Genomic DNA, 27,700 nt, shown 5'->3' on the forward strand with positions numbered 1-27,700 from the left:
TTTATTTTGTCCAATTAAGTCTTGGGAAAATACCGGGAAATACAAGTTCTCTATTCCTATTGGTTCTTACGATTCCCTTTGCTAAGTTTCACCACTGCCGATACTGTAACTTTATCCAGCGCCTGCTGTACACGCTTTCTTATTGGTTATTATAGCATCTACCAATGCGAACAAAAGAATATAAGTTCGATATTTCGATTATGTATCCAACTTGCATGAGAACAGTGAAATTTTGTCTGAGTGAATTTTACGCTTGGCGCATTTATTGAACTTAAAGTGGAAAGGGAATCAAAAAGTTCAGGGTCTGTGCCACGTGTAAAACATTTGGATTTCAGTGTTCTGTTGATTTGACAGCGGTGGTTTAAAAAAGATAAACTATAGAGTACTTGCATGCATATCAATATTACAATTTATATGATTTATTTATCTGTAATAGACATTATCCTAAAAAGTACGATAATTTCGTTCCATGTACGATAATTTTACGCCCCGGGGTACGATAGTCGGTCCACTTCAGGTTGCTAACACTGTATAAAAATAGACTGTTAGTTATTTAATACTTGTCAACACTTACGTTTGTTGATCCTTTCTGTACAGCTTATTTGATGGAAATACAAAAATCAATAAGATGTTTTAGCTATACATTTAATAGTATTTAACACAGATTAAGAACTTCCCGCATTCCGTTATTCCGTTCCCGTATTATTATACTACTCTTTGAACAAGTTGCTAGTAAGTACCACGGTAGGTACCTTTATAATATGTTTCTATAAAACTTTTATCAACTGGCACGTAAGTCGGGTATTCCCCAAATATAAATTAAATGCTGAAAATCCATATATTGTTAACGATTACGAGTTGGCATTATTTAAAAAAAAGTTAAACTTGAACGATTATTACGAACGTTTTTAAAAGTGACTAATTTAAAAATAAAAACGTTGCCTTCAAAGTACAAATTACAATCTTGAAACCATAGACTATACAAGTATAATAGCACTAGTAAAAATTAACAAAAAAAAGCTTTTAAGCTTAATTCCAAAGAACTTTTTCTTTATATGTAATTGCCTTTACACATATATTTGTTAATATATTAAAATATTTATATGTATATATACCGAGTATTTAGTTCTTAATCTGTGCAAGATACTAGAGTCTACTTCCGTGAGTTGTGACCCAGATCAGCTGTCGCCTGTCATTTGACAACAATAATATACACTTTTCGCGCCTTTTCTTAACATAGCTAAGATAAAGTGGTTTATCCATATTTAATATATATTAAAAGTACTGTGTGAGTAATTTTAGATAGGTACCACAAGAAAGAATAAAGAACATAATCTGAAATTCATAAATTACAAACTCAGTGCTTCAGGAATATTAATTTTAACAATGGATTCTAACGATGAACTCACACAATTAGAAGAACTGTTGAATGCTGACCTAAAAGATGACTTGTGTGCTGAAAATGTGAAAGCAACAAATATCAAAGAAGTTGACATTTTCAAAAATACTTCGAATGAGAAGGAGGACAAAAGTATTGCTATCGGAGCGTCAGTAATACACAATGGTGACACAGATTCTTCAGACGACGAGGAAAAACGAAACTATACAGAAAGGAAATATACCCAGTATGGTGCTCTGATAAAGAAGTCTTTAGATCATAAAGAACACGAGCAAATCGACAAGAGAATTGAGTTTGAAAGTAGATTACGACAAACGAATATTGAATTGAAAGTAGCTAAACAGACCTCTTTCGAAAAAAACCGTGAAAGCTCTAATGAACAGTGCAACAAACAATTTTTTGGTGTTCCAGAAAGTAAAAAAAAGTTGCCTGGTGATGTATTTACGGATCCAATATTTGGTATTCGGATAACTAAGCCACTAATTTCGAGCTCAGCACTTTTGGATCGGATGCAAGGCAGAGAAGCTGTTAATATGCTACGGGTGAAAAGACATGTTGAAAACGAAGATCTCTCTAAAGACTGGGTGATTGCTGGAGTCATTGTCAAAAAAAGTGCTACAAAGAAATCTCAGAAAGGAAATCAATTTATTATATGGACATTAAGTGACCTGAAAGATGATTTAAAGACAGTTTCAATGTTCCTGTTCCGCAAAGCTTACAATGATTTGTGGAAGTCTTCTGAAGGAACAGTTGTTGCCGTCTTAAATCCCAATGTACTGGATAGATCTGAGAACAGTAAAGATCAAGCTTGCCTCAGCGTGGACAATTCTGAAAGAGTAATGATTCTTGGTCAATCTAAAGATTTAGGTATTTGTAAAAGTAAAAAGAAAAATGGAGAACCATGTACTGCATTTGTTAATATGAGCCAAGGTGAACACTGTATTTACCATATTAAACAAGAATATCAAAAGTTCTCTAGAAGACAAGAACTGCAATCATCCACCATGGGTAAAGGACTAGTTAATCTCCAAAATAAAGTATTCGGAAAGGATACATTTATGTATGGAGGTAAAGCATATTCAGCATTACCTTCAGGAAATAGTAAACCAGTTAAAGAGAGAGATCAAAATAGACTTATGTCTTTAAGTGACTATTACAAATCGGAAAATGATAAACTAATGACAAATAAAGCACCCTATGGAACAAGCATTAATCAAAACAAAAGTGGACTTTTACATAGTCCTAAAATACAAAAAGTTAGTGATGCTGAGAGACTAAACAATTTGAATCAGAGCCAAAGTAGTAACCAAACTCTAGCTCAAAAAGTTGCCAATTCTCCAACTTTAGGAAAAGGTTTTGGATTAAAGGGTGGTGGTATTATTGACCTGAATATATCTTACAGACAGCGCTCTGTTGAGAAAGCAAAGCTTAAAGCTTTGCGACTCATTCAACAAGAAGGTGGTATTGAGAAAATTGACCCAAACAATATTAAAGGAACAGAAGCTGGTAAAAAAAGAGCCTTAGAAAAGTTGTTAACCGAATCATATTCTGATGAAAATAATTTTAAGAAAGCAAAAATCGGAGAACCCATTGTAAGAGTAGTAACTAAGCCAGATGGCAAACAAGTAATGTCAGAAAGATTCAAAAAGATTTTGGAGGCTACTTCAGCCCATGAAAATTTAATAAAACAACATGAAGATGATGAACAAGAAAAGTACTTTAATAAATTAGAAAAGAAAGAAGCCATGGAGGAGAAAATGTTGAATACATTTAAAATAGCGTGTAAGGCAGTAAGGTGTGTCAAATGTAAATATACAGCATTCTCAGCTGCACAGATATGTAAAGACGAAAGGCATCCCCTCAAAGTACTTGACACATTTAAGAGATTCTTCAAATGTGCAGATTGTAAAAATAGAACAGTTTCATTGGAACTTCTACCATTACATTCTTGCAGTAATTGCAATGGATCAAGATGGGAAAAGGCAGCAATGTTAAGAGAAAAGAATGTTTCATTAACCGAGGGCCTCTCCATTCGTGGGGAGGAGGAGACATTCATTGGAGGTCAAGTAATTGCTGGAAAAAATATAAATTTACTTGTTCCTGACAGCTAATTATTAATTTATTATGTGAATTGTTTATTTATTATGTGAATTTGACTTAGGTGTATGCATGAGGAACATTTGAGTAAAGCATTTAATTAAAATAAAAATATATTCAAATACTATCCTATAAAGTCTCCTTTAATTCTTAAATGTTGTTTCATATAGATTAGTTAAATTATTCTTAAAATATACTGTTTGTTTGTTGTGTCAAAAAATTCAATTATAATCAAGAAAATAATTAAAAAAAAAACTAAAAGTTGTTAGAAGGTAAAGTATAAATAAAAATCCAGGTGAAAATAAAGCAATAATATAATTTTTATTATGAAACCTCCAGTCAATAACACTGAACCATTCCATAAAACAATGCGTCTGATTTCATACAAGATTTATATTTGGAGTGCAAATATCTGTTGGCTTTATATTTTACACAGCCTTCGATAGTTATACTACACGTTACAAAACAGTGGAGCTAAATATACGCGCGTTTCCGTTCACCAATTTATTTACAAATTCCTTAGAGGCAGTGGTCCCACTCAATAACGAAAAAAAATCTCCATCAAATGCATGGTTCCTTTTAACAACAACTATTCAGAGTGAGACACGCTTGACGTGAGACATTCTTTAAAACCCGATTATAGTTGTTGAAAAAATGGTTTACTGTGAAATAATAAAACAACTGAATAAGAGCTGCTGTTGACAATGCTAAATTAATACCAGTATGACAAGTGAATTTATTATGTACATTAAACAACAACACATCAAGCTTTGTCTTCACGCCTTAGCGTCACAATCTGTCCAATTCACCGGGCTAATCCACTGGATAAAAATGTTAACAATTAACACTAACAAATTCAACATTAACAACCGTTAAAGTCAACATACAAAATGTAGGTTTTCACATAAGGTGCTGTCTCTATTGCTCTGTATAACAGAATAACAAAATATGGGACCGCTGCCGTGGGTGCTTGAGTAAAAAAATATATATAAAAGGAAGGCATTGAGGCGATCATTCCCACTCGGTGGTGGCGGGCGGCTTGGGCGTCAGGTCGTACAGCACCCGCGAGATGCCCGGCACGCTCACCAGCTCCTTGCGCATTCTGTCCACCACCTGCACGAGTAACTCAATCTTACAAACTCTAACCATTACTACTACTCACGGAAAATAATTTGTGTGCAATTGTTCCTCGGCAGACAGTCTCACTAGAGAAACGGTTAAACAACTATAGTTTACAACAAATTTTATTGCTCACCTCATTTTACTATCATATAGTTCATAACAACATTAGACCCTACTAATATAATTATTAATGTGAAAGTAATAGGCCATTAAACCAAACCAATAGTTAAATGGAAGAAATTTGGTAGGAACAGAGATAGTGTATGCACTGACGTCCTGCGGCATGACGTCGGAGCCGGGCAGCGCGGGCACGCCGGTCATGAAGTCGGCGGTGAGGAAGGGGCGCAGCACGAGCGAGCGCTGGCACGAGGGCGCGCGCACGGCCGCGTCGCGGTCGAAGTGCACCGGCACCAGCACCACCGGCATCTGCGCGATGCGCGCCGCGTACCCGCTCGACACCAGCACCTGCCGCCCATACACACCGGATTATACGAATTGAATAATTTCTTCGTTCGTATGGTACTTGTAGTTTTGGGAACACGGAAAAAGTATTTAAGCAACAAATCGACGTACAAAAATTCTTATTTCGATTGTTTCTTAAAATCTATGTTTACATCGCTATCTACGCTAAGTCGGCATATACCGCTCCGCTGATGTAGAAAGAAAAAGTGTACGTGTGGACAGTTTGTTTACACTACATATAGTTTTAAATATTCATCTAAATGAAAAAAAAAATGCATCGGGGATTTTAGGATTAATCTAGACGTATTACGTCAGCGTAATAAAAACTATAAGTTTCAATGAGCATAGTACACCATCTTCGAAACACCTGTAGAAATATGTATGTGTATAACTACACTTGAGGCGATTTTATGAGGTACGATATTAATTCGTACTCGTCCGTACCTGTGTAGCCAAATCGTCCGCCTGCCGTATCGTCGATATGACTTGTTGCGTGAGGAAAGTGGGCGTTATGTCCGTTATCTGTTCCTTTATCAGCCCGCCGAACGCGTAGCACACCCTATAATTATAAAATACAAATAAATTTACAATCACCTATTATATACACCGCTCTAAAGTGTCGAGAGATAATGCGTAATAGAAAAAAATCTGTTGTCAACATATTACCCTAAATGAATTTGACTAAACGTTTGCTAATCTCACTCGCTTCAACTTCAGTGGGGACTACAAATTTGTCGAGAACCATGTAGCAAGACACAAAAACCTTTCTTTAAATATTTATCTAAAATGTATGAACGGCAATATATTAGTAGTTTTTTTTTTTTTATGTCATAGCGGGCAACTGAGCTGGTGGTTCGCCTGATGGTAAGCGATCACCACCGCCCATGAACATTCGCAAAGGTTGGGCCTCTGCGAATGCGCTGCCCGCTTTTTTGGGATAAGGGAAAAGGAATGGATTAACGACTGGAAAGAAGGAATGGACTGGGACGGGTGAGGAAAAGGAAACGGGCCTCCGGCTCCCCCAGTAGTTGTATAAATGCTTCACTTATCAGTGTAAGAAAATAGTTGAAACACGAAGCGGAATTCGAACCCGCTTCCTTAGCCTTATCATCGTGACCACACATCATCACATCATCAGGCGTCATGAACGAATTTAGTCTATTCTATTTCTAATTATATAATATACTACTTGATGCCCGCGGCTTCGCAAGCGTTAAATTCGGAGTAGTTAAGCAGATTTTATTTTATGTATAAAACTTCCTCTTAAACCACTCCATGTATTAAAAAGAAACCCATCAAAATCCGTTGTCCAGTCTAATCATACATACACAGTACGCACATAGGGAAGACGCGAGAAACGACTCTACTTTATACCATGTAATGAGCAGTGATACCTGTTGACGTTGTGGCAGACGCGCGGAATGATGCGCGCGAGGTACTGCATGTCCTTCCAGTCGGGCGGGTAGCGCTCCGTCGACAGCGCCACCGCGTAGCTGTACGTGCGCCCGTCGCCTGCGCATGCGTGTATTATTACATGTGTCAGTTTATATTATATGTATATGTTTATATTAGTTTTACAAATTTTGTGTAGATAATGAAGGAAAGATAATATATGGGAGAGGGAGAACACCTTTTATATATTCCTGTTATGTCCGTTCATCCGTTTGTACATGCACGTAGAACTTTCGTCAAATAAATGTTTTTTCTTTTTTTTTCTTTACAGGTATATGGGCTTCATTTAGCACAGGAGACTATTTACTGCTAGTTTACAATGAAAATGCGTAGTTAAGCTGTTGGGTTACATATAGTAAAAAAGCATATCGCTCACATTTGAATTGTTCAATAAAAACAAATTTTCTAGTTTTACACTGCAATACAACATTTTTTTTACTGGTTATTGTTATATATACTGGTCAGTATAACAAGATAAAGGATCAGACGTGTGTGGCATTATTTTTTTTTTTTTGTCACTGGCTGTTAGCAAAAAAAAACTATGTATCTCGTCCGCGTGGCGCGTCAGTCGGCGAGCGACCGGCGCGCGGGTCGCACGCACCTTGCACGCCGACAGAGCGCACGGGCAGCAGCGTGGCGACGAGCGGGCCGGTGGACGAGATGCGCCGCAGCTCCGCCTGCTCGCTCGCCGTCGTCGCGTTCGTCACGCGCCCGAGCAGCGCGTGGCACTTGACGCACATGGACGCGTACTCCACCATTATCTTCACTATCACCTGGTACGAGGGCCGACATTATGTAAGAGATACTATCTGACATCAGACAAAACTATAGCAGTAAATTGTTTTTTACAGTTTTGCAATCCATTTCTATACGTCAATACTGATAAAAAACAGGTCATTTACCCAAAGTTGTTTATGATTTAACGAACAACACCAGCAAAGATTAATCGAAACAACAGTGACGTATATAACAATAAAACATCATTATTTGTACAAGAACATAATTCTAAACAATAATTCATCAATTGCTTATTTTCAGAAAAACAATCCATAATGTTACATTCCCTTCCAACTACCCACATTTTCTTAGATATATCTAACCATGCACCCACCTGTGTCTCAGCAAAGTCTCTGTCCGCATAGGGCTCGTCCTGGCAGAGCACGCGCACCGCCAGCCCGGGGCCCGGGAACGGCTGCCTCTCGACCAGCGCTGCGGGCAAGCCCAGCTCTGCACCCAGGATGCGCACCTGAAATAACAGTCGTATTAATTATCCATACATTGTCTTAAATGCTTTCTAGTGCTAGTACAGCTAAAAATTAGATTGCACTTTCCTTCAAAGGTAGACATAACTGTTCAAAAATTATTACCTAAATGTTATATAAGATATTACACAGGGCTACCTGTACCAACACTCTATACATATAACAAAATTGTTAAACAATAACCAGACCGTTTCTGTACAAATATTTTTCAAACCCCAACACGATGGAAAGTAATTTTTCTTTGTTTGTAGTTTTTTTATATGCGTCAATCACGTAAGATCACTCGGCAGATTTTAACAAAAGTGTATATAATGATTGACCAACATTAGATTCCACTTTGAGGCACATTATTCGAAAATCCATGATGTATAAAATATCGTCCACGCGAGCGAATACACGGGCGGAGAGCTAGTAGGTAATACATGTTGTTGTGCTCACCTCGTCCTTGTGGAAGTCTTTCAGCGGCTCCACGACGCGGCCGCGCTGGCGCAGCGCCCGCACCAGCTCCGTGTCGTTGTGGTGCGTCTTGATCGTCGCCGCGTTGCTGGACGCCATCGATGACGCGGACTCGATCAGGTCCGGCCGGAGTGTGCCTTGTCCGAGGAGCACTTGGTCCTCTCTGGGAGGTATACAATTCGGTTTTATAAGGTTGAGATAATTGCAATATATCTATGTGTAGCATATGTTTTATTGTATTTGTAAGGTAAGTAGATGTGAAAAATATTTTAATGAAAAGAAAATAAAACTCGTACAGCACTACACAATCACTGTTCATTGAGCAGGCAGAACAAGTGGATAAAAAACTAGTACTGTTATTGAATTAAAAAAAAATCAAAACACCATAACTTAGAACTGGCATGTTACAAAAAATATCCACATTCGAAAAATACATAAAGCGCGCCGCTCACTGCACGTTGAACAGATATACACCATAACTTAGAACTGGCATGTTACAAAAAAAAATCCACTTTCGAAAAATACATAAAGCGCGCCACTCACTGCACGTTGAACAGATATACACCATAACTTAGAACTGGCATGTTACAAAAAAAATCCACATTCGAAAAATACATAAAGCGCGCCACTCACTGCACGTTGAACAGATATACACCATAACTTATAACTGGCATGTTACAAAAAAAAAATCCACATTCAAAAAATACATAAAGCGCGCCACTCACTGCAGGTTGAGCAGGTCGCGCACAGCCTGCTCCGCGACGCGCATGAACACGTCACCGATGATCTTGCGCTTGTCCTCCGGCGCGGTGGTCTGGCAGAGCAGCGGCGTGTGCCGCGTGCGCCCGCCCGCCTCGCGCACTGTGGTGCTGCCTTGCCGGAACTGCGTGATCATGCGAAATATGTACATGATTTTGGGTGATTTTGCACGACATTTAAATAAAAAAAAAAATAAGCAATTGCACTGCGCTCATAATAATGTGTAGTATATATTTTTGCACTTCATGTATATCTAACTACAGCAAAATCAAGCAAAACTTGAATAATGTGAACCAGACCACTGACGAAATTACGGAATAAACAATCTTCATTATAAGGTTTATTTTTTTAAGCTATAAACGCATAAAACGCGATAGTACACGAATTCACAAAAAGAAAAATATATATAAAAGGTATTTTATCTCACCTGATGACCCGCATTTATGACGTGTAAACGAACTCCGAGCTCGCGAAGACACCTCTCGACTTTGGCACTTTCGTTTTTACGCATGAAACCTTTAAAAATTTTTCAATTTTGATTTCTAGAAATGTACAGTTTTAATAAATAGAGTTTTCTTATTAGTTGCCGTTCATAACATACGTGACGCTTATGAATGGCCCCTCACTAATTTTTTGATTCGCGGAGAGTAATTATGGATATAGGGCAATTACCATTATCAATGTGCAGGGCGATAACTTGATCCTCTCGCAGGGCAGTCCTCAACAACGCCGCGCATACCGTCGAATCCACACCGCCACTTACTAAAACCTGTTAAATAATTACCATTACAATCCTCGAATTATAAATTTTATGTAATATGTATAAAAGTTTATAAAACAATAATCAGATGCTTTTTACCCTAAAAAATAATTCGCAAAAAATTCCTAAAAAGAGATTATCAAAATCGGTTCATCCAGTCGTAAAGTCAAAAAAAAAATACAATCGACTTGATAACCTCGTCCTTTACGTGAAGTCGGTTGAAAGTTAACTCACGAGCACTTTATTATCGCCAACCGTGTCGCGTATGTACTGCACGCACGCTTCGCGGCGCGAGCGCAGCGTGAACGTGCGCGACATGCCCGCGATGTCGAACAGGAAGTTCGACAGCATCTGCTTGCCCTTCGGCGTTAGGTCCACCTGCGAATTGAGGTTTTTAATTCAGGATAAGTGATATCTGAATACATAACGTATGCTACAAAATGGTACTTTTAACGTGGTAAATTTATCCACAACTATTTTTGCGTCCGCTGCTTTGGCCGTGTTGTTAAACGTTAACGTGGTTCTCGTACCAGTGGAACTACCGTGAAGTTACAGACATACAGACAGAGTTACTTTGGCATTAATAATATTAGCAGGGATTACAAATAACCAAGTACCGAGTAGAACCTAGATCATTACTAGTAGAGCCAACTGTAATATACTTGAGTGTTTTTATTAATTTTACCCTTCTCCAACTCTTTGATCTTTGTTCGCCAAAAGATAAGTCACTCCAGACCACAAGTCATTTATTTCCGGTCAGTATTTTTATGTAGATGATCAATAACAATAGATATAAATACCGTAAGAAATTATGTAACTTTCACATCCATATCTATATATCTAATAGATTGTATTAATGGTATAATAAAAAATTCAAAAAATAAAGTTTTTAATTCAAAGTCACGTTAAGTATTTAAGTATGTTGTGGACACCTATAATTAGTACATGGGTCAGTTGTTTATGTATTATATATAATGTACTGCATATGTACTGCTGATGTCCCAATAAATAAAATAAAAAAAAATTCGTATACCCACCTCGGGATGGAACTGCACGCCGTAGAGGCGCAGCTGCTCGTTGTATATGGCGGCGATGAGGTGGTTGGACGACTGCGCGCCGACGCGGAACCGCTCGCCCACCTTCTGCACGCTGTCGCCGTGGGTCAGCAGCACGGGCTGCAGTTTCTCTAGGCGGCTGGAAGTTTTATGATGAACCAAAATTATCCAAAGAGGCAACACGTAAGTGGATCTAGGAGACTGGAAGTTTTATGATAAATAAAAAAAATATTCAAAAAGGTAGCACCTAGATAAAGTGTATACCTTAAATGACACTGAAGGTTTGGTGATTAAAGAAAAGCTGGGAAACATATTCATTTATTTTGGCACCATTTTGTTAAGAATAATAAATGAACTTTTACTTAGGTTACAGTGATTTTACAAGTTTGCTTTGAATGGATATTTTGGTATCAAAATTTTGTTGATGGTTATATCTACACTTATATCATGAAGAGGGAACGTATGTAAGTTTGTAACGTTTTCACGCAAAAACCACTGGACCGATTTTAAAAATTCTTTGGCCATTAGAAAGTTGCAACTTAATCGAGTGACTATATATCTGGTCTATAATAAACTAGTTGATCCAAGAGATGTTTTACAAAAGTGAAAAAGGCCTCTAATTTTTTTTTTGTGAAAATTTCTTTAGACATTCTTTTCTAATATGCTTCTATTGACAATAATAAACAAACTCCCCTTGCTTCAGCAGTTCACGGGTGATGCGTTAATATACTTATAAGGGATTGTTAATATACAAATTCAATTCCTATAGGCTGATCACCTTCTTGTCTATAAAAGCCGATCAGTGAATCCTTAAAGAGAACAGGAGCCACATACCCTAAAAGACATGGGAATTAACTTTTCCAATATACATTGAATTATTTTGAATATACATTTTAATTATTTGTAATCAATAGAAAATAAAGACATTTAAATCACCGTCACATCATTATCACAATTTATTGCTACATTGTAAACAATCATAAAACTACAATGTAATAATTCTGGTCTGTATCGTGTAATATAATTCATTTATTACTATGCAGTTGGTCATCTCGTACGTATTTTTAAAAGGTTCATATGTATAATATTATTGGAGACTCAGTTATTTTCCATTTACAATGCAGATTTATAGAATGTATTGCGAGCGAGTGATACGAGGATAAGATTATTTTCGACTCGCAAGCGATCTTAATCTACTTTAATCCCTTATGTATATGCATATATAATGCTTAAAATTATATTTATACAAAAGACCCGCTTTCATTATAGAATTCAAACAAAATTGTCTTACTTGCTCTCATACAGATAATCAAGTATCTAATGCTGGCGATCCTTATCAGGATAACAAGAAGACCCATGAAATTGTACTATCACAGCTCCTTGATATTTGTATTAAATTTACCAAGTATTAAATTTGTCCATTGAAAATAGACCAAAATTGACTCTAAAGACAAAAAAGATTCGGGTACAAAGAAACATAGTACGTGTGAAGCCAATAAAAGCGTATTAAAATGAATACTAACTTGAACAAAGGGCATGTGGTTTCCACCTCCACCTCGTACTGTCCGTCCTCGCGGGCTTCCTTGCGCAGCACCGACCCGCCAAACTCTTTGTTCAACATTTGCATACCGTAGCATATTCCTGAAATATCCGCCGTTTTTTTTTAATACTCTTGTAATGAAAAATGGCACTTAAAGTCCACATAATAAGAGCTAGTTAAAAACTAAAGGCGCGCGATTTTGTTAACATATTGCTAAATGAAAATGAAATGCTTTATTGCTTATAAAAAGAAAAACAGCACATAACATTAAGAGTAAGCAAAAGGCGACCTTATCGCTAAACAGGTTATGAGAAACAGACTTAGGTAAATGATGGACCAATTTCAAACATTCATTCACCGTTGGATATGCCCATGCTTATATGTACCACGGACTTAGCCGGGGCGGATTTATACTACCCATTGGCTATTCCTCGAATGCAGTATAATTTAGTTAGCTAGCTAGCTTAAAGAGATTGCACCGCGATCGTGCCCTCCTTCTCCTTATCTCTTTTTAAACGTTGGATTGTCCAGGCTATCCACATAAAATAAGGTCAATAGTGATAAATTATCAAATGGTCTACGTTACCCCGTCTACTAAAACTCCATCAGGAAAGGTAGACTTTATAATTTCTATATGAGCTACAATTGGGAGACTGAAGTTAGCCACAAGTGAAAGTTCAGGCAGGTGCGTGCGTGCAAGGTACGGGCGTTACAGTAGATACATATAGTTTAATGCAAGCCAACGTTCGCACGAAGTTCAGAGCCGTTATCAAGAATAGTTCTACTTATAATATAATCTATATAGTGTTTTAGTGTTTTTATTCTCTAGCGGGCAACTAAGCTAGAAGTTTCAACTGATGACACCTACGATCATTTGCAAACGTATACTAAAAAATGCGTCACCCGCTTCTAAAGGTTAATGTAAATGGGCGATGGGACTAAAGGAATGAGTTGAGAAGGACGAGGAAAAGGATATGGGCTTCCGATACATGTATAAACTCACCTAAAACCGGCAGTCCAATTTTGAATATATCAGCATCGTATCTCGGCGCGTCCTCCGCGTACACGGAGTTGGGCCCACCCGATATGATGATCGCGCGATAGCCCGCCTCCTTGAGGTGGTACGCGGGCGTGTCGAGCGGCAGTATGTCCGATTCCACGCATAGCTCTCGCACGCGACGGTCTATCACCTGCGGATGGCGTTAATTCTATTATCTACACGTAATCTATATTAATATTATAAAGCTGAAGACTTTGTATGTTCGTTTGTTTGAACGCGCTAATCTCAGGAACTACTAGTCGGTTTTGAAAAATTTTTCAGTGTTAGATAGCCCATTTATTGATATAAATATGTACCACGGGCGAAGCCGGGGCGGACAGCAAATATATTTTTTGTGGTTTCAGCCACAATGCAATCACTAGTCATAAATTAGTAATTGATAGGTGGGAGTTGAGTATACGCTTTAAACTGCTTTCCTTCCGCTTTAAAATACATTTGAATCCATTTATAACGAATGCATGTCTCGTATTATCTATTTGGAATACTTGGTAGAAAACTTGTACATGTTCTTAAGAGTATAAAATGTGATTTTAAAAAAGGGTTTTCAGGGAATTATCCTTTCTTATGAAGACGTCAATCCCGCCAAAAACACGTAGGTACCACGCATCATATTTCATAAGGCGCGGGGGCTACGCTACGCATCGATTCCATTACACAACACGAGAGTACTAATTGACCGTTTAGAAACTTATCAATCACGTCAGGAAATACATCGTTAAGTATATTTTTTGATACGTGAAACACGCGAAACTCGTTTCCATAATTAATCAGAGCGACTGAATGAACGTGTAATTAAAACTTGTTGAAACTAAGCACGCTTTTAAGGTGCCTATTAGAAAAACCGATTTTCAATAAATTTAATTAACATATTCGTATAGTTTAATTTTATAACAATACTTTGTTAAGATTTATAAGGAATCCCAATCAAGTAATAAATTAACTAATATTATTAAGTTCTTAGTTTTATAAAAAATACATCGTTTTAAAACTAATTACAACTGGAATTTTATCGTAATTTAACTCATATTTTATATACTGATATCATAAATTAAAAAAATATTACAATGAATAAAAGATTTAGATAAATATACGAAACTTGTATTTTAATATTGAACACAAAATACCGATACAGTAACTAAATGTTGGGAGGCCAGAAAGGTCAAGATAAACTTATTTGAATAGGAGATTGTGATTTTCCGACCCACTTATAAGATAAATTAATTAAAATAAAATCACACTTCAAATATTATTCTTTGATGATAATGAATTAAAATAGATATATCACATTATGTAATTCATATAACTTGTGACAGTGTCCTTCTGATTGTGAAATAAGAGAATGATCAGAATTTTTTTTAAAGATTAATAAAATTACCAGTAAAAGCTTACAAAGCATAAATCATACACGCTCAGTAAAATGTACTTGCAAAAAAGAGTAAACTTATTTGAGGCTAAATTTGCGCATGTGTCAAGTGTGATTTTCAATTACATTAAATGTAATTTAAATAATTCTTTTAATATAGAATATTATTTATATAAAAAAATCTAAAAAAAGAAAAATGGGGGATTATGATTTTAATTTATTGAATATAGTCTGTCCATATCTAGCAAATAATAATGGTTCATTTTTTTAAGCATGCCTCATCAATGTGACTTAATTAATTAATCATTTATTTTTTTCTCCTCACAATTCATGGGATGAGCTGGAATAATCACAATTTATTTTTGTTTATATCACGTCTTCGCCTTCAACATAAATACTCAAAGCGAAAACACGTCTCATCCTTGACCATAACTATCAGTTCAACCCTTTCATATCATTTTAACACGACACACCACATTTAACACAATAAATAAGTACCTTTCCATATTGCGAGCCAGCATCCAGTATGGCCACTTTGTCCCGGCCGAGAGCGGCGCCGTTCGTCCCTCTATACGTTCCATCTGCGCTCGCCGTGTGCATTTCGCCGACCCGCCAGCAACACTGACCGAAATTATAAACAACTCTCGCTTATATGTTACATATTCAATAGCACGGTAGGTAATAGGCAGATTATTGTGGCTTACATACACAGGTAAATCACACTGCTGGTTAGGTAATTAATTTAATGATAAAATATTTATTTATAAGATTGATGTGAAGATTAATGGAATTATAGGAGCGGATATAGTTTAAGGAAGCATTTATTATGAATAAGACAACCCTGCATGGACCGCTACTTATTAAACAATTAATTATTGAAGTATTTCACAGATGCTCAAAAGGAAACAAATAACGATAAAACAAAAGTTAACAAAATTTATCTTTGCATCCAGGTTAACCCAAGATAAAAATAAAATATTTTACCCACTGCTTACTCATTGATAAAGGGCTTCTATAGGTAGAATAATGTTTAGAATCAATTCAGTAGATTCCGAGAGTACCCTCTATATCAAAACTCACATATGTACAAACTAAGGTAAAGGTTTAGGTTACTAGTTAAAAAAGAAAAAATTATTTGCTTATTTTAGTAACTTTAGTGATACATTACATTTTATTTCTTTACTTTTCACTTTTTTATCTAGTCTTCGTATGACTGAAATGAACAAATTAATAATTGCTTTTCTTGGAAATAAACAAATATTACAACTCATTCAACCTACAACAATAAACATCTGTTCAAATACACAAAAAATTAAAACCCTACCTTATTAAATAGGTTTTTAAATCCAAACATCACACAAATGACACAACACACTACCAATTGTCATTTTCAACGAAATACAAGTCATCCGGTCCCAAAAATAGTTTCAAAAAGTCTTTGTTAATTGCACAAAATAAAGGAATAATAATGCACTCAGATTGTTTTCTCTTGTATTTAACAGTACTGTGCACAAATGTGTCGGCATTGTGAGTGGATATTTTTAGAACTTCCCACATGATGCTTTAGTGTAAATCTATAAACATATAATCCACGATGACATCGTATGTGGAGTTTAGAAGTCTTCATGTTATGTATTGTTTTGTAACTATGGCCTTTATGTATACACTGTTTACTTTTAATTATGCAGATTATATTGCTGGCTGCGTGGATAAAATATTAAATTTTTCAAAGTTACAGTTTATAAGTTATTATTAGGATTGGTTTTATGAACTATGCATTCAGTATTGAAATTAACTGTCTAATTAGAAAATGGCATTTTTAAGCAATTATTATTATAAGAGATCTATACATACCAATTTCTTATTTCTAGTTCATCTATTTTGATCAATTTGATGGTATGTACATATTAATAAATAATGTTATTATAATTAGCATTATAAATCATACATTTTAAATATTTTTCATTATAATTTAAGTTATTAATTAATTTAATTTAAATGTTAAATAATAATAAAATGATTAGTATTCAATAAATAAAGCAAATATACCTTTTTAAAAGACTGCTTATCTTAAAATCCCTATTTATCAAGTTGTTGTGCCTAAGAGAGGTTACAAAAATATGGTTATCTCCACATTGTTGACAGAATTTGAACTAGGACCTTGTCTATGATGTAATATAAGATTAAACAGTCATGTTTTCACTTTGAAAATAATCTATAATTGGCACACAGAGTATTTACGACTTACTTTTAATGACAATTATGTGTATATTTAACAAAGCCTAAAACCAACCTTTCTGAATAAACAAAACATGCTTGGTCCACATCACAAAGTACCAAATATCATCTAATATAGAAAAATCAGATGATGGAGATCGAATGATAACAAAAACAGATAACAATGAGATAAATTTCAGCATTTTGCAGATTTCAGTCTAATCTCTAAGTAGTACGACACTCGACATTGTGAATTATGTACTGCGAAACAAATGTTTTTAACGTAATCTTTGAGACATAACGTGGTGGCTGAGTGTGTAATGTTATGTGTTATATATCGATATCATAATTACAACAAGTTATTCTAAAATGAATGAGAAAACGCGAGTAAAACCGGGCTTTGACATTACCAACATTTTAGGTCAAGATAAAAGTCATAAGTCATATCACTATACGAAACCTCATACCGCTTTTATTAATTATTAATGTGTTTTTCTCACCTATCAGAAATATTCAATATTTTAAGAGGATATATTCATGGAAAACACGAATAAATGTGATTCTCCATCCAGCACTACGAATACAAAATTTTAGTACTAACAATTATCATAACTTTGAATGAAGGTGGCGCCACTCTTTGCCATTGATTGTCAGTGCGTTCGATATTATTAAATTTTTAAAAAGTTAGTTGGTGGTTCTCGGGTGATTTCAATTTAATATATTATTATAAATACCCCGTGTTTTTTATTTGATTATTAATAATCAATGACTTGTGTGACTATGTGAAAATTGGTCATCGCCAATAATATATTATTAGTTTGCCATAATTGAAACCTAAACGAACTGAACGCATCGTTTCGGTTCTGCGTGTCATTGAAAACGATTCGTTTTACACTACGCTTTTGAGTAGAATTTAAATATTATTAATTTTTTTATGAATATATAGTATAATTTAAAAATACTAAATTTTTTATAGATAAACATAAAGTTTATAGTAATAGCGTATCAATTTTTTTAACCAACTGAAGAGATTGGGTAAGTTTTGACTATTCCTTTCTACGGTCTTGTTTTACAGAGCTAAAAATGATTATTATCTGTATATCATATTGTTATGGTGACTCCGTGACTTGTAGAATAAGATTTCCTAAAATTTTAAATACATTACTGTTTATCTCCTCCCAAAAATACAGGTTATTTCTTTAATACGACTAGATTTTCGAAAATAAGAAAACAAAATGCCTGATCATTTAGGAGATGATATGCGAAAAGTTAAAGATGACAAAGAAGAACCTGAAAAAGAAATCAAGTGTAAGATTAAATATTTTCTTTAACTTTTTGTCTTCTGTTTAAGCATTTCTTCTTATATTAATAATCTCTTTGTATATATTTCAGCCCTAGATGAAGGTGACATTGCACTCTTAAAATCATATGTAAGTTTATCAAGTTCGGCCTATATTTTAAACCATAGTCTTACTATTCATGAGAACATTTATAATGACCTATATTTGTTGCCTTAGGGACAAGGTCAGTACACAAAGATCATCAAGGAAGTTGAAGAAGGAATCCAAACAGTCATGAAGCGGGTCAATGAACTAACTGGTATCAAGGAGTCAGACACAGGTCTAGCGCCACCAGCCTTGTGGGATTTAGCTGCAGATAAACAAACATTACAAAATGAACAACCATTGCAGGTACAGAGCAAACTAAAATGGCTTATTATTTAAAGTAGTAGCTCAGGCTGGGATTAAAATGTTAATCTTATGTGTTAAATCTTTTCAGTTGCTTTATGCTAGAAGCACTAATTACTAGCAGTACTTTGATTCAATGAATATTATTAGTTAATATTGTCCATGAATAACAGTGATACCAAAAAATTAAATTACTTATATTAATAAACTCATTTTAACAGGTTGCTAGGTGTACCAAGATAATTAATGCAGATTCAAATGATCCAAAATACATCATAAATGTGAAGCAGTTTGCAAAGTTTGTTGTGGACCTCGCAGACTCTGTGGCTCCTACTGATATTGAAGAGGGCATGAGAGTTGGGTGGGTTGAAAGCCAATTTCGTTTGGTTTTTTTGTAATATCACAATAGAATTTTAATATCAATGTTACCAGGAACATCAAATGTCTCATATTCTACTTAAAATTTCTCACTTATAAAACATATTGGTATTTCTTGTTTGATTCGTTGTTTGTTCTGAAATGAGATCAGCTATTTTTACAATACATTTGAGTATACAATTCATTCAGATACAGTTATATTTTTAAGATTTAAATTGGTTTGTGGGTTGAGAATTTATCAAAATATAAAACATTTGATGCTTGCTCTTGCTAATGGAGACATAATACTTGAAATCTGTTTGAGTAAACAGTTTTTTTAATTTATGTCTCCTACAGAAAAGTTCACTGCAGTAAACTCAATACAATGAGTATTGTAATTGGGATATTACTTTGAACTATAATCACCTGATTTAATCTTTAAACATAGTTCTTTTTAACATTTCACAATTAAATCTTTCATAATAGTGGGCTAAATATATGCATATTTGTCAAAATAGATTTTAGATAATATTCAAATAGTAGACTACTATCACTATGACTACTTCTATATAGTTTTTCAATAAGTGAAATCAAAAGTAGTTATATAATATAAGTAATTAACTATAAATTTTAACATAGTTTAATTGAATTATAAGAGAAACTAAGAACTCATCAAGATAGATCACTAATATTGATTACAAACCAACAGTGTCGACCGCAATAAGTACCAGATTCACATCCCTCTGCCACCCAAAATAGATCCAACGGTAACAATGATGCAAGTAGAAGAGAAACCAGATGTAACATACAGTGATGTGGGGGGGTGCAAGGAACAGATTGAGAAGTTAAGGGAAGTGGTGGAGACTCCTTTGTTGCATGTGAGTTATTAGTTATACTATTATGTACATGACTAGCTGTTCTGTTTGTTTCAACCATGGAGAAACTCGGGAGGCTTAAACATGTATTTCTGTAGCTCATAAGTTATTCTGTTATATAAGCTATATTACTGTCAAGTATCATCAATTCCTTCTGTGGTTTTTGCGTGAAACAGTTTCAAACATACATCCATCCTTTCCCATAACTTTTCATATTCAGAAGTGTAGTGGGATTCAGATTTTTAGAATCCTTTAAAGTTGTTTGATAAATTTTATTGTTCTTTATAGTTGTACTGTTAAAATTGTACTTAATAAATAACTATTATTATGTGTTTTACTTATTTTGTGTTAAAGTACATTTTGAAAAGATAGAATGTTTACCAAACTCAATTGTGTATTAATTCTAGACTTTCTTCATAATCATTATATCATTCATATTATATTTATTATCTGTGGTTGGTTCTTCAGCAATAAACACTCCATGATTTACTAAACACAAACCATTTATATACAGTTTTAGATTAAAAGTGTTTGAGCAATGCTGTAATTTCATATGGTATATATAACAAAAACTTATAATGCCAATATTGATTAAATTCTTTTCAAACCTTATGTAGATTTGTGTTACTATATTACTCTTGTATAGGTTATCCAATGTTTTGTAACGATTTTCCTTCATTGTTATGTTCATTTATAATATCCATAATAAATGTTTTGTACATGTTGGGTAGCTATAATAACCATTGGATATAAAATATTATTTTTACTTATATCTTTTGTGATAAAGGTTGCTGCATGAGATAATATTGTAACTAATTGTATTAAATAGTCAATTAATTCCCACAGCCAGAGAAATTCGTGAAGCTTGGTATCGAGCCACCAAAGGGTGTGCTACTGTTCGGCCCGCCCGGTACTGGCAAGACATTGTGTGCGAGAGCCGTCGCTAACAGGACTGATGCGTGCTTTATTAGAGTTATTGGTGAGTTTCATACGACTCCTTAGTACAGAGGATAATGGGTGAGCATGAGATTGTGAGTGAGGTTGTGGATTTCATTCCTGATTGTTAAACATTTTTTTTCACAGTGTTTCAAATTGAATTTAATAAATCACAATAATTATTAATATAAATAAAAATTTAATTTTAACATACCATTTACATAAAAACGCTAGAGCCAACAATCATCTGCTTCTTACCACATCACGATTACCTGTCCAAATGTCTCTATTGAACAACTGTATAGATAATAAGGCCGTCATCTTGTGATGATATTTTAATTGACATTTAACAATTGATTTGTTTGAAATTCAATTGGAGTGTAAAGAAAGAGTACCGCACACGAGTATAGTCGGTGTTCTGATACAACTCTCCAACATTATTCCATGAATCACAATGAACAACCCTATTGGCTCAAGTATACCAATAAGGCTACATGTTGTGATACAACTTGTAATATATATTAAGTTTTTATATAGCGTCTATGAATGAAATGTTTATCTATACTAATTTTATAAAGCTGAGGAGTTTGTTTGGTTGAACGCGCAATTATTATTATTTCAGTGTTATGCTATGATATTTGATAGCCTATTTATTGAGAAAGGCTATATATGCGCCCCGGGCGAAGCCTGGGCTGACCGCTACTGTTATATAACAGCCGTCTTTACCAGTTCAGTATTTAATGATACCTTGTCTAGTTTATGACCAGTGAATTTTTTAAACTATGTGTGAAATCTAAAATTGAAATTAGGAAAAGCCCTACTTACGAAGACTGTTTGATTTAAATCACATACAAGATAATAAAAATAATGTATATTCACTTACTAATGATTCTAATTATTTTTTTCACGTTATTCCATTATTTGAAGCGTAAAGTTTATTGCAGTGTTTTATTTAAAAATCTTGATTTTTTATGTTTTTTTTTATAGGTTCTGAGCTTGTACAAAAGTACGTAGGTGAAGGAGCGCGTATGGTCCGCGAGCTGTTCGAAATGGCGCGCAGCAAGAAGGCGTGTCTTATCTTCTTTGATGAAATCGACGCTATTGGTGGAGCTAGGTGGGTGTCTCTATAGTAATTTATGTAAATTTAGTTTATCATTTATATTATAATCATAATTCAGTTTGATTACAGAATATTATTTTTATTTAAGCATTGAAAAAGTTCTCACAAATAAATCAAATGTTTTCGTGTATCCAATTTTGTCTCATTGTATTTTGAAGCTTAACCATAATTTATTAAATAACTAATTTTTTCTTAAATACATTTTTTATGAGTAATGGAGGGTAAAGAAAGAGCACCGCACGTAAATACAGTCTGTGTTCTGATACAATTCTCCGATATAAAGTTTTGAATCACAATATACACGTCTTTATTGGCACAAGTATTTCAATAGACATAAGCGTTGTGATACATTTTTTTTATAAAATGCATGTGTTTGAAAATAATAATGAATCAGAAAATTTCTATGCATTCTTGGACATTTGATAATTTTGGATATTGTTTCAATATTCACTAGTATCATTCACCATGATTTGTTATCGTCATATATTTATGAAAAATTCATCATTTTTATAATGTTACATTGTAAATTTTTTATACGGTGCTAGCGACCGCCTTCCGTAAGCGATACAAAAAATATTTAAGCGTATAGAATCTTAAGATTTTTGTTTGTAATTGTTTTACACATTAATTCTAAAATGTACATATACATAAATATAATTAACTTAAAAATTATTTAATTACAACGCATAAGAGATATAAGTATATGTATTACTGTTGTTATAATTACGAAAAATTTGTAATTCAGGTTCGATGATGGAGCAGGTGGTGACAATGAAGTCCAGAGGACCATGTTAGAGTTGATTAATCAGCTGGATGGATTCGATCCACGTGGCAACATTAAGGTTAGGTTTTGACTAGATTTTATTGATTAGGTTTTTATCAGGTTTTGATTAGTATTTGACTAGATTCATTTTGCTGTCAAACTGGTAATGTCTTAGCTATGTTGTTATTACAATTAGTTGATATGTTAGTTTAAAGGAAACTAGCTGTGACCCGCGGTTGAAACCGCGTAAGTCCGTATCCCGTAGGAATATCGGTATAAAAAGTGCCTGTGTTATTTCAGTTGTCCAGCTATCTACGAAGCAAAGTAGTATTATTATTCACCAATAGATGTCAGGAAAAAAAAAACACGAATATGACATTATTTCAGTTGTCCAGTTATCTACGAAGCAAAATAGTATTATTATTCACCAATAGATGTCAGGAAAAAAAAACACGAATATGACATTTTCTAAAAAAAAATCCTAGCTAGATCGATTTATCGCCCCCGAAACCCCCTATATACTTAATTTCATGAAAATCGTTGGAGCCGATTCCGAGATTCCAATTATATATATATATATACAAGAATTGCTCGTTTAAAGGTATAAGATTATTATATGCGATAATAGTGTACGTAATTAAATAATTTCATTTTTTTATTTAACATCTTTAACATGTTTCTCTAAACGATAAAATAAGGAAATTACCGCATATATAAAACCAAAAAAATAAAAATTGATAAAATATCTTATTACATAGTTAATCACAATTCCTTAATTGTATACAAATAATATGTACAGATGAAAAAGCTGTTAATAAAAGTATTTTAAGTTTGATTCCTAAGGACAGAAAATAGGTTTGAGTCACTTTTTATGCTATTTGTAACTGAAAATACCTACTAACTAAAAATTGTTGGATCCAGGTATTAATGGCGACGAATCGTCCAGACACACTGGACCCAGCCCTCATGAGGCCCGGGCGTCTAGACCGCAAGGTGGAGTTCGGCCTGCCCGACCTCGAGGGTCGAGCGCACATATTCCGCATCCACGCGCGCTCCATGAGCGTGGAGAGAGACATACGTTTCGATTTGCTGGCGAGGCTGTGTCCAAATTCTACGGGCGCTGAGATTAGGTAAGCTTCTAGTTGGGTAGCCGTTAATTTGTGTTTTTTTTTTCTCTTATTTTTTGATTTACTGTATGCTTCTGTTTTCTGTTATGATCTTTTGTGTGTGTGTGTGTCAAAATAAATGGTTTTCTTTCTTCTTTCTTTCTAAATATTGAATTGTAATGTATTTTGATAAATCCTAAGATATTTTGTTTTCATCATTTTACAGAGAAAATCGAATTTAAATTTAAACAAAAGGCTAAAGCTGAATTGTTGATTTTGATATCTTAATACATATAACATTACGTGTCACTATGTTTGGCCAACCGCAAGTTACAGATAATGTGTGATAGTTTACGTCAAAATGTGCGAAATACGCTATCAGGAATATAAAACGAGAGCTAAATGTTATTTAATGATGTTATTAGGTCGGTGTGTACGGAAGCGGGCATGTTCGCGATCCGCGCCCGCCGCAAGGTGGCCACAGAAAAGGATTTCCTGGAAGCCGTCAACAAGGTCATTAAGAGCTACGCGAAGTTCTCAGCAACGCCACGATACATGACCTATAATTAATTTAGAATCAATATTATATGAATTATTGATACATTAAATGATGTTTTATTCTAGAAAACCCTTTTTCTCTTGTTGTGTTGAGCCTATTTATTTTTAGATTTTACATTTACATATTTTAAATTTATATTTATGAATAGATTTTAGAACCATTTGACTGTGAGTCTGTGACAAGTTTTTGAAAGCAAATTCACAATTTTTTTTTTACCGTCATTAGTAGGTACTTATTTCAAGTGTTCAGCTGTTTATTTCTTTGAAATACAAATAGTAAACGTTAGACAATATAACATTTTTTTAAATTATTTAGTCACATGTCTATCAGCGAGTTGCTTCCGGAGCGCTACTTCGTTTCTTTTAAATATCACTTGTACAATGTTTATTATTGAAGCAAACTTTAAAAAGACTTATTTCAAGAAAAAGTATATACATATCGCACGGTGAGAATAAAAGTGACCTAATGCGAAATTCTTGATTTGTGGGAATCATCAAAATAGTATTCGCGATTTACAGAGCTATTTATTAATTATGTCATAATTTGTTCACATGCATAGTTGTCTGCGATATTATATTTTTATTTATTTTTACATGTTTTCTCCTATCTATACTACTCAGAAAAAAATATTGAAATTGCTTTTAAATAAATAAAAATATTTTTTGAAAATTACCATCTGATATAGTGTCACTTTAGTACTCAAAATTTGCAAATATCTCTGACCTGTTCGGGAATGTGTCGCTTTATTATTTTTTTATTATTCACGCATCCCGACTTAATCTGAATTATGTCGATTTAATATTATAATATTTACTGAAAATAGCACAATGAATCCAAATAAAATACGAAATTTAATATTTTTTTTAAATTATAGTGGTTACGATCATAGGCAAAATAAAAAATACGAAGTATTTAAGAGAAAATATACTATTTGGCGATTTTTCGAGTATTATTTTATTGTTCATAGTTTTATTTTTATTTATCAAATACAATTAAGTTAAATATTTTTAACAAAAATATAAGCCTTCAATAGGAACTCAATTATCAAATCTTACGTTTTAAAATTATACAATCGAAAAACAAGAATACCATACAATAAAAAATACATAAATATTTATTAGATAATTAATATATCTTCAAATGAAATACTTAAATATCTTCACAATCCGACTTAACTAAAGTCACTTTTAGCTTTGATTTGTAAGTTTTTAGTTTTTTAAAGTTTATGAAATAACTTATATGACATGCAGGTATCAAATTTGAAGCCATTTCCCTTCTTGAAACTTAAAACTTTAATATCACTCCAAAGTAACATCATTTTATTGGTGTTTTAATTGAAGTTATATCCCCATTGTTCTTGCAATCCTTTTTGTGTCATAAATAAAGTATTATCCAATTTTTTCACTTTGAAATTTAAGACTTTTTTACGGATTTTAAACGCGATTTATTCATTATTTTACTAACCCGACGTTTCGAACACTTTACAGCGAGCGTGGTCACGGGGAGACAATTCTTTCACTAGGAACGATTCTTGCACTTTTATTATTTTTTTGTTCACCGGAACAGTTGGAATAAAGAGTAATGTGCATCTTTTTATTTGCATTTAAAAAATTTATGAGCTTTAAATAGTCATAGACACAAGACCTTATCTCATTAACTCCTCTTTGAGCCTGTGTCTTGTCCCAAAAATAATGATATACATTGCCGTAAGCAGCTGCATTGTCTTTCTTTAAGTTTTTCTAGTTTAATTCAGTAATAGTTAAGTTAAGACGATAAATTTTTGGAGAATAACAGAATAAGATGGATTTAAGAGAAATGTAATTTGGGGCAAGTTTGTAGGCTAAGCAAGTGCCACATCTGTCCTTTTTGGGTTGACAAAAAGCAATATAAAAATTTGTATTCAAGGTTTTGAGATATAACCAATATTCACATTCAAGTATGCTTCCTTCATTTTGATGTTAATTAAAATCCATTCAAAGGTCTCTTACATTTTTACCCTCTGTACTCCATGTACTCCTTATTAGCTCTCCCTGAGCAACGCATCTGTAACACCTCTAGTGTTACAAGTGTTTATGGGCAGTGGTGACCACTTAACATGAGATGGCCACCTGCTCCTTTGCTTGCTTAGCCATAAAAAAACCTCTTAAATAATGTGATTCTATTTTAGATATGGGTATTGTGCACTTTTTATGTCTTCTAGAAGTTCAGGATCACCACCTTTCTATTTGTATGTTTCCCTCTGTTATCTCTCTCTAGAAATCTGACTATTGGTTTTCTTGTTATCTGTTATTAATTGCCGACCTGTTATATCCAAAATATTAATGAAGAATGTTTTAAAGACACGAATTTTAATTGAATTTCTAGTGAAATAAATCGTTTGCTTGTCTAGGTCTTTGAACTTTAGAGTGTTTATATTATGGTTAAATTTCAAGCATGCAAGACCTAGTTGTCAGAAATAACCTTTCTCTTTGCATCTTGTATTCTATAAAAACATTTAAAACGGCATTAACAAATATCTTTAATTTGACGAGCAGCAATTTTTTTTTGTTTTTGGATGAGGAAACATACTTTTTACGTTTGACCGCTGTTTCTTAGTAATTTATTTTATTTTGTTTCCAATTACAAGAGTTCCTCAACCTTTTAATATATTTCCTTTTATTACATAGTCCTTGTTTTGCCGCAATGGCGAGGAACTGGTTGATGAAGAAATGTAAGTGTTTTGTCTGTTATGGCTTATATAGGTGGGATCATCGTCGCTTAAGTCTATTTCAATTTCGTCAGCATTAGTCGTTGATATTGGATAATTAGGGCGGTTTTTGAAAACGTGATGCTGAATTATTTCTATTTTGTTATGTATTTCACGAATTTGATGAAGTTGATCTTGAACAAGAACTCGATGAAGTGGAACATGATGAAGAAGATCTTGATATTGGGTACATTGATTCTTTGGGTACTGCTTTACTTTGAAATGAAGTTAATGGTTCGTCGCTAATGGTGATGAATGGTGGTCAAGGAAGGTAAATACGTGAGCTTGATTGCATATTTGATAAGTAAAAAGAACAAAAATAATTAAGTATATCTATTTATTAATCATCATCCACATTAGATTAAATATATAAGAATTAGAATAATGCACTAGCTGAAACATCCGCTTACAATAATTGGACGGGGTGAGTATAGGATCAACCTTCGTGAATATTTTTTATAGAAATGACTTAGTATTTGGGCTCTTCAAGCCGAGATAGACATAAATTTATTTTCTTTTTAATTTTTTTTAGACTATTTGTCAAAT

At 33.9% G+C, this 27,700-nt stretch overlaps 4 protein-coding genes across 5 annotated transcripts in view; 2 read left to right on the forward strand and 2 right to left on the reverse strand.

Moving 5' to 3' along the window:
- LOC119840039 overlaps positions 1–875 on the reverse strand; it is a 7,239-nt gene extending 6,364 nt beyond the window's left edge. Inside the window, exon 1 of the mRNA XM_038366534.1 lies at positions 575–875. The gene's annotated coding sequence lies outside the window, so the exon portion shown is untranslated. The remainder of the gene's footprint in view (positions 1–574) is intronic.
- A 321-nt stretch (positions 876–1,196) lies between these two features.
- Positions 1,197–3,627, forward strand: LOC119840243 (protein MCM10 homolog). The gene has a single exon (XM_038366756.1). The coding sequence runs from the start codon at positions 1,387–1,389 to the stop codon at positions 3,508–3,510; it is 2,124 nt and encodes a 707-aa protein (XP_038222684.1). The 5' UTR covers positions 1,197–1,386; the 3' UTR covers positions 3,511–3,627.
- A 165-nt stretch (positions 3,628–3,792) lies between these two features.
- On the reverse strand, positions 3,793–17,644 carry LOC119840244 (GMP synthase [glutamine-hydrolyzing]). Of its 2 annotated transcripts, none has more exons than XM_038366758.1 (16): positions 17,505–17,644; positions 15,286–15,408; positions 13,368–13,554; positions 12,348–12,465; positions 10,807–10,963; positions 10,004–10,147; positions 9,682–9,778; positions 9,437–9,525; positions 8,976–9,133; positions 8,233–8,413; positions 7,644–7,778; positions 7,134–7,305; positions 6,475–6,592; positions 5,525–5,639; positions 4,892–5,083; positions 3,793–4,609 (listed from the first exon to the last, which is right to left on the reverse strand). In XM_038366758.1, the coding sequence occupies exons 2-16, from the start codon at positions 15,385–15,387 to the stop codon at positions 4,508–4,510; spliced, it is 2,067 nt and encodes a 688-aa protein (XP_038222686.1). In that variant the 5' UTR covers positions 15,388–15,408; positions 17,505–17,644; the 3' UTR covers positions 3,793–4,507. The 2 variants fall into 2 exon arrangements, with proteins under 2 accessions (XP_038222686.1, XP_038222685.1); XM_038366757.1 differs by lacking the exon at positions 17,505–17,644 and adding an exon at positions 16,112–16,156.
- Positions 17,645–18,239: 595 nt separating this feature from the next.
- On the forward strand, positions 18,240–24,457 carry LOC119840005 (26S proteasome regulatory subunit 7). The gene is made up of 10 exons (XM_038366490.1): positions 18,240–18,312; positions 18,397–18,434; positions 18,522–18,695; positions 18,914–19,053; positions 19,759–19,927; positions 20,771–20,903; positions 21,848–21,974; positions 22,726–22,822; positions 23,665–23,873; positions 24,275–24,457. The coding sequence occupies exons 1-10, from the start codon at positions 18,240–18,242 to the stop codon at positions 24,417–24,419; spliced, it is 1,305 nt and encodes a 434-aa protein (XP_038222418.1). The 3' UTR covers positions 24,420–24,457.
- Positions 24,458–27,700: the final 3,243 nt, after the last annotated feature.

Source organism: Zerene cesonia, chromosome 5, assembly GCF_012273895.1.
Source record: "Zerene cesonia ecotype Mississippi chromosome 5, Zerene_cesonia_1.1, whole genome shotgun sequence".
NCBI classification, from domain to species: Eukaryota; Metazoa; Arthropoda; class Insecta; order Lepidoptera; family Pieridae; genus Zerene; species Zerene cesonia.

Bases quoted from the DNA above. Each gene is read 5' to 3' on its own strand.
- LOC119840244 (XM_038366757.1), bottom strand. From the start codon at position 16,141: ATGTTTGGATTTAAAAACCTATTTAATAAG. The intron at 10,148-10,806 runs GTGGGTATACGA...CTCAATTCGCAG, and splicing joins GCGTGCAGTTCCATCCCGAG to GTGGACCTAACGCCGAAGGG. The intron at 9,526-9,681 runs GTAATTGCCCTA...AAATTTTTAAAG, and splicing joins CGCCCTGCACATTGATAATG to GTTTCATGCGTAAAAACGAA.
- LOC119840005 (XM_038366490.1), top strand. From the start codon at position 18,240: ATGCCTGATCATTTAGGAGATGATATGCGAAAAGTTAAAGATGACAAA. The intron at 18,435-18,521 runs GTAAGTTTATCA...TTGTTGCCTTAG, and splicing joins TTGCACTCTTAAAATCATAT to GGACAAGGTCAGTACACAAA. The intron at 18,696-18,913 runs GTACAGAGCAAA...TCATTTTAACAG, and splicing joins AAAATGAACAACCATTGCAG to GTTGCTAGGTGTACCAAGAT.
- LOC119840243 (XM_038366756.1), top strand. From the start codon at position 1,387: ATGGATTCTAACGATGAACTCACACAATTAGAAGAACTGTTGAATGCT.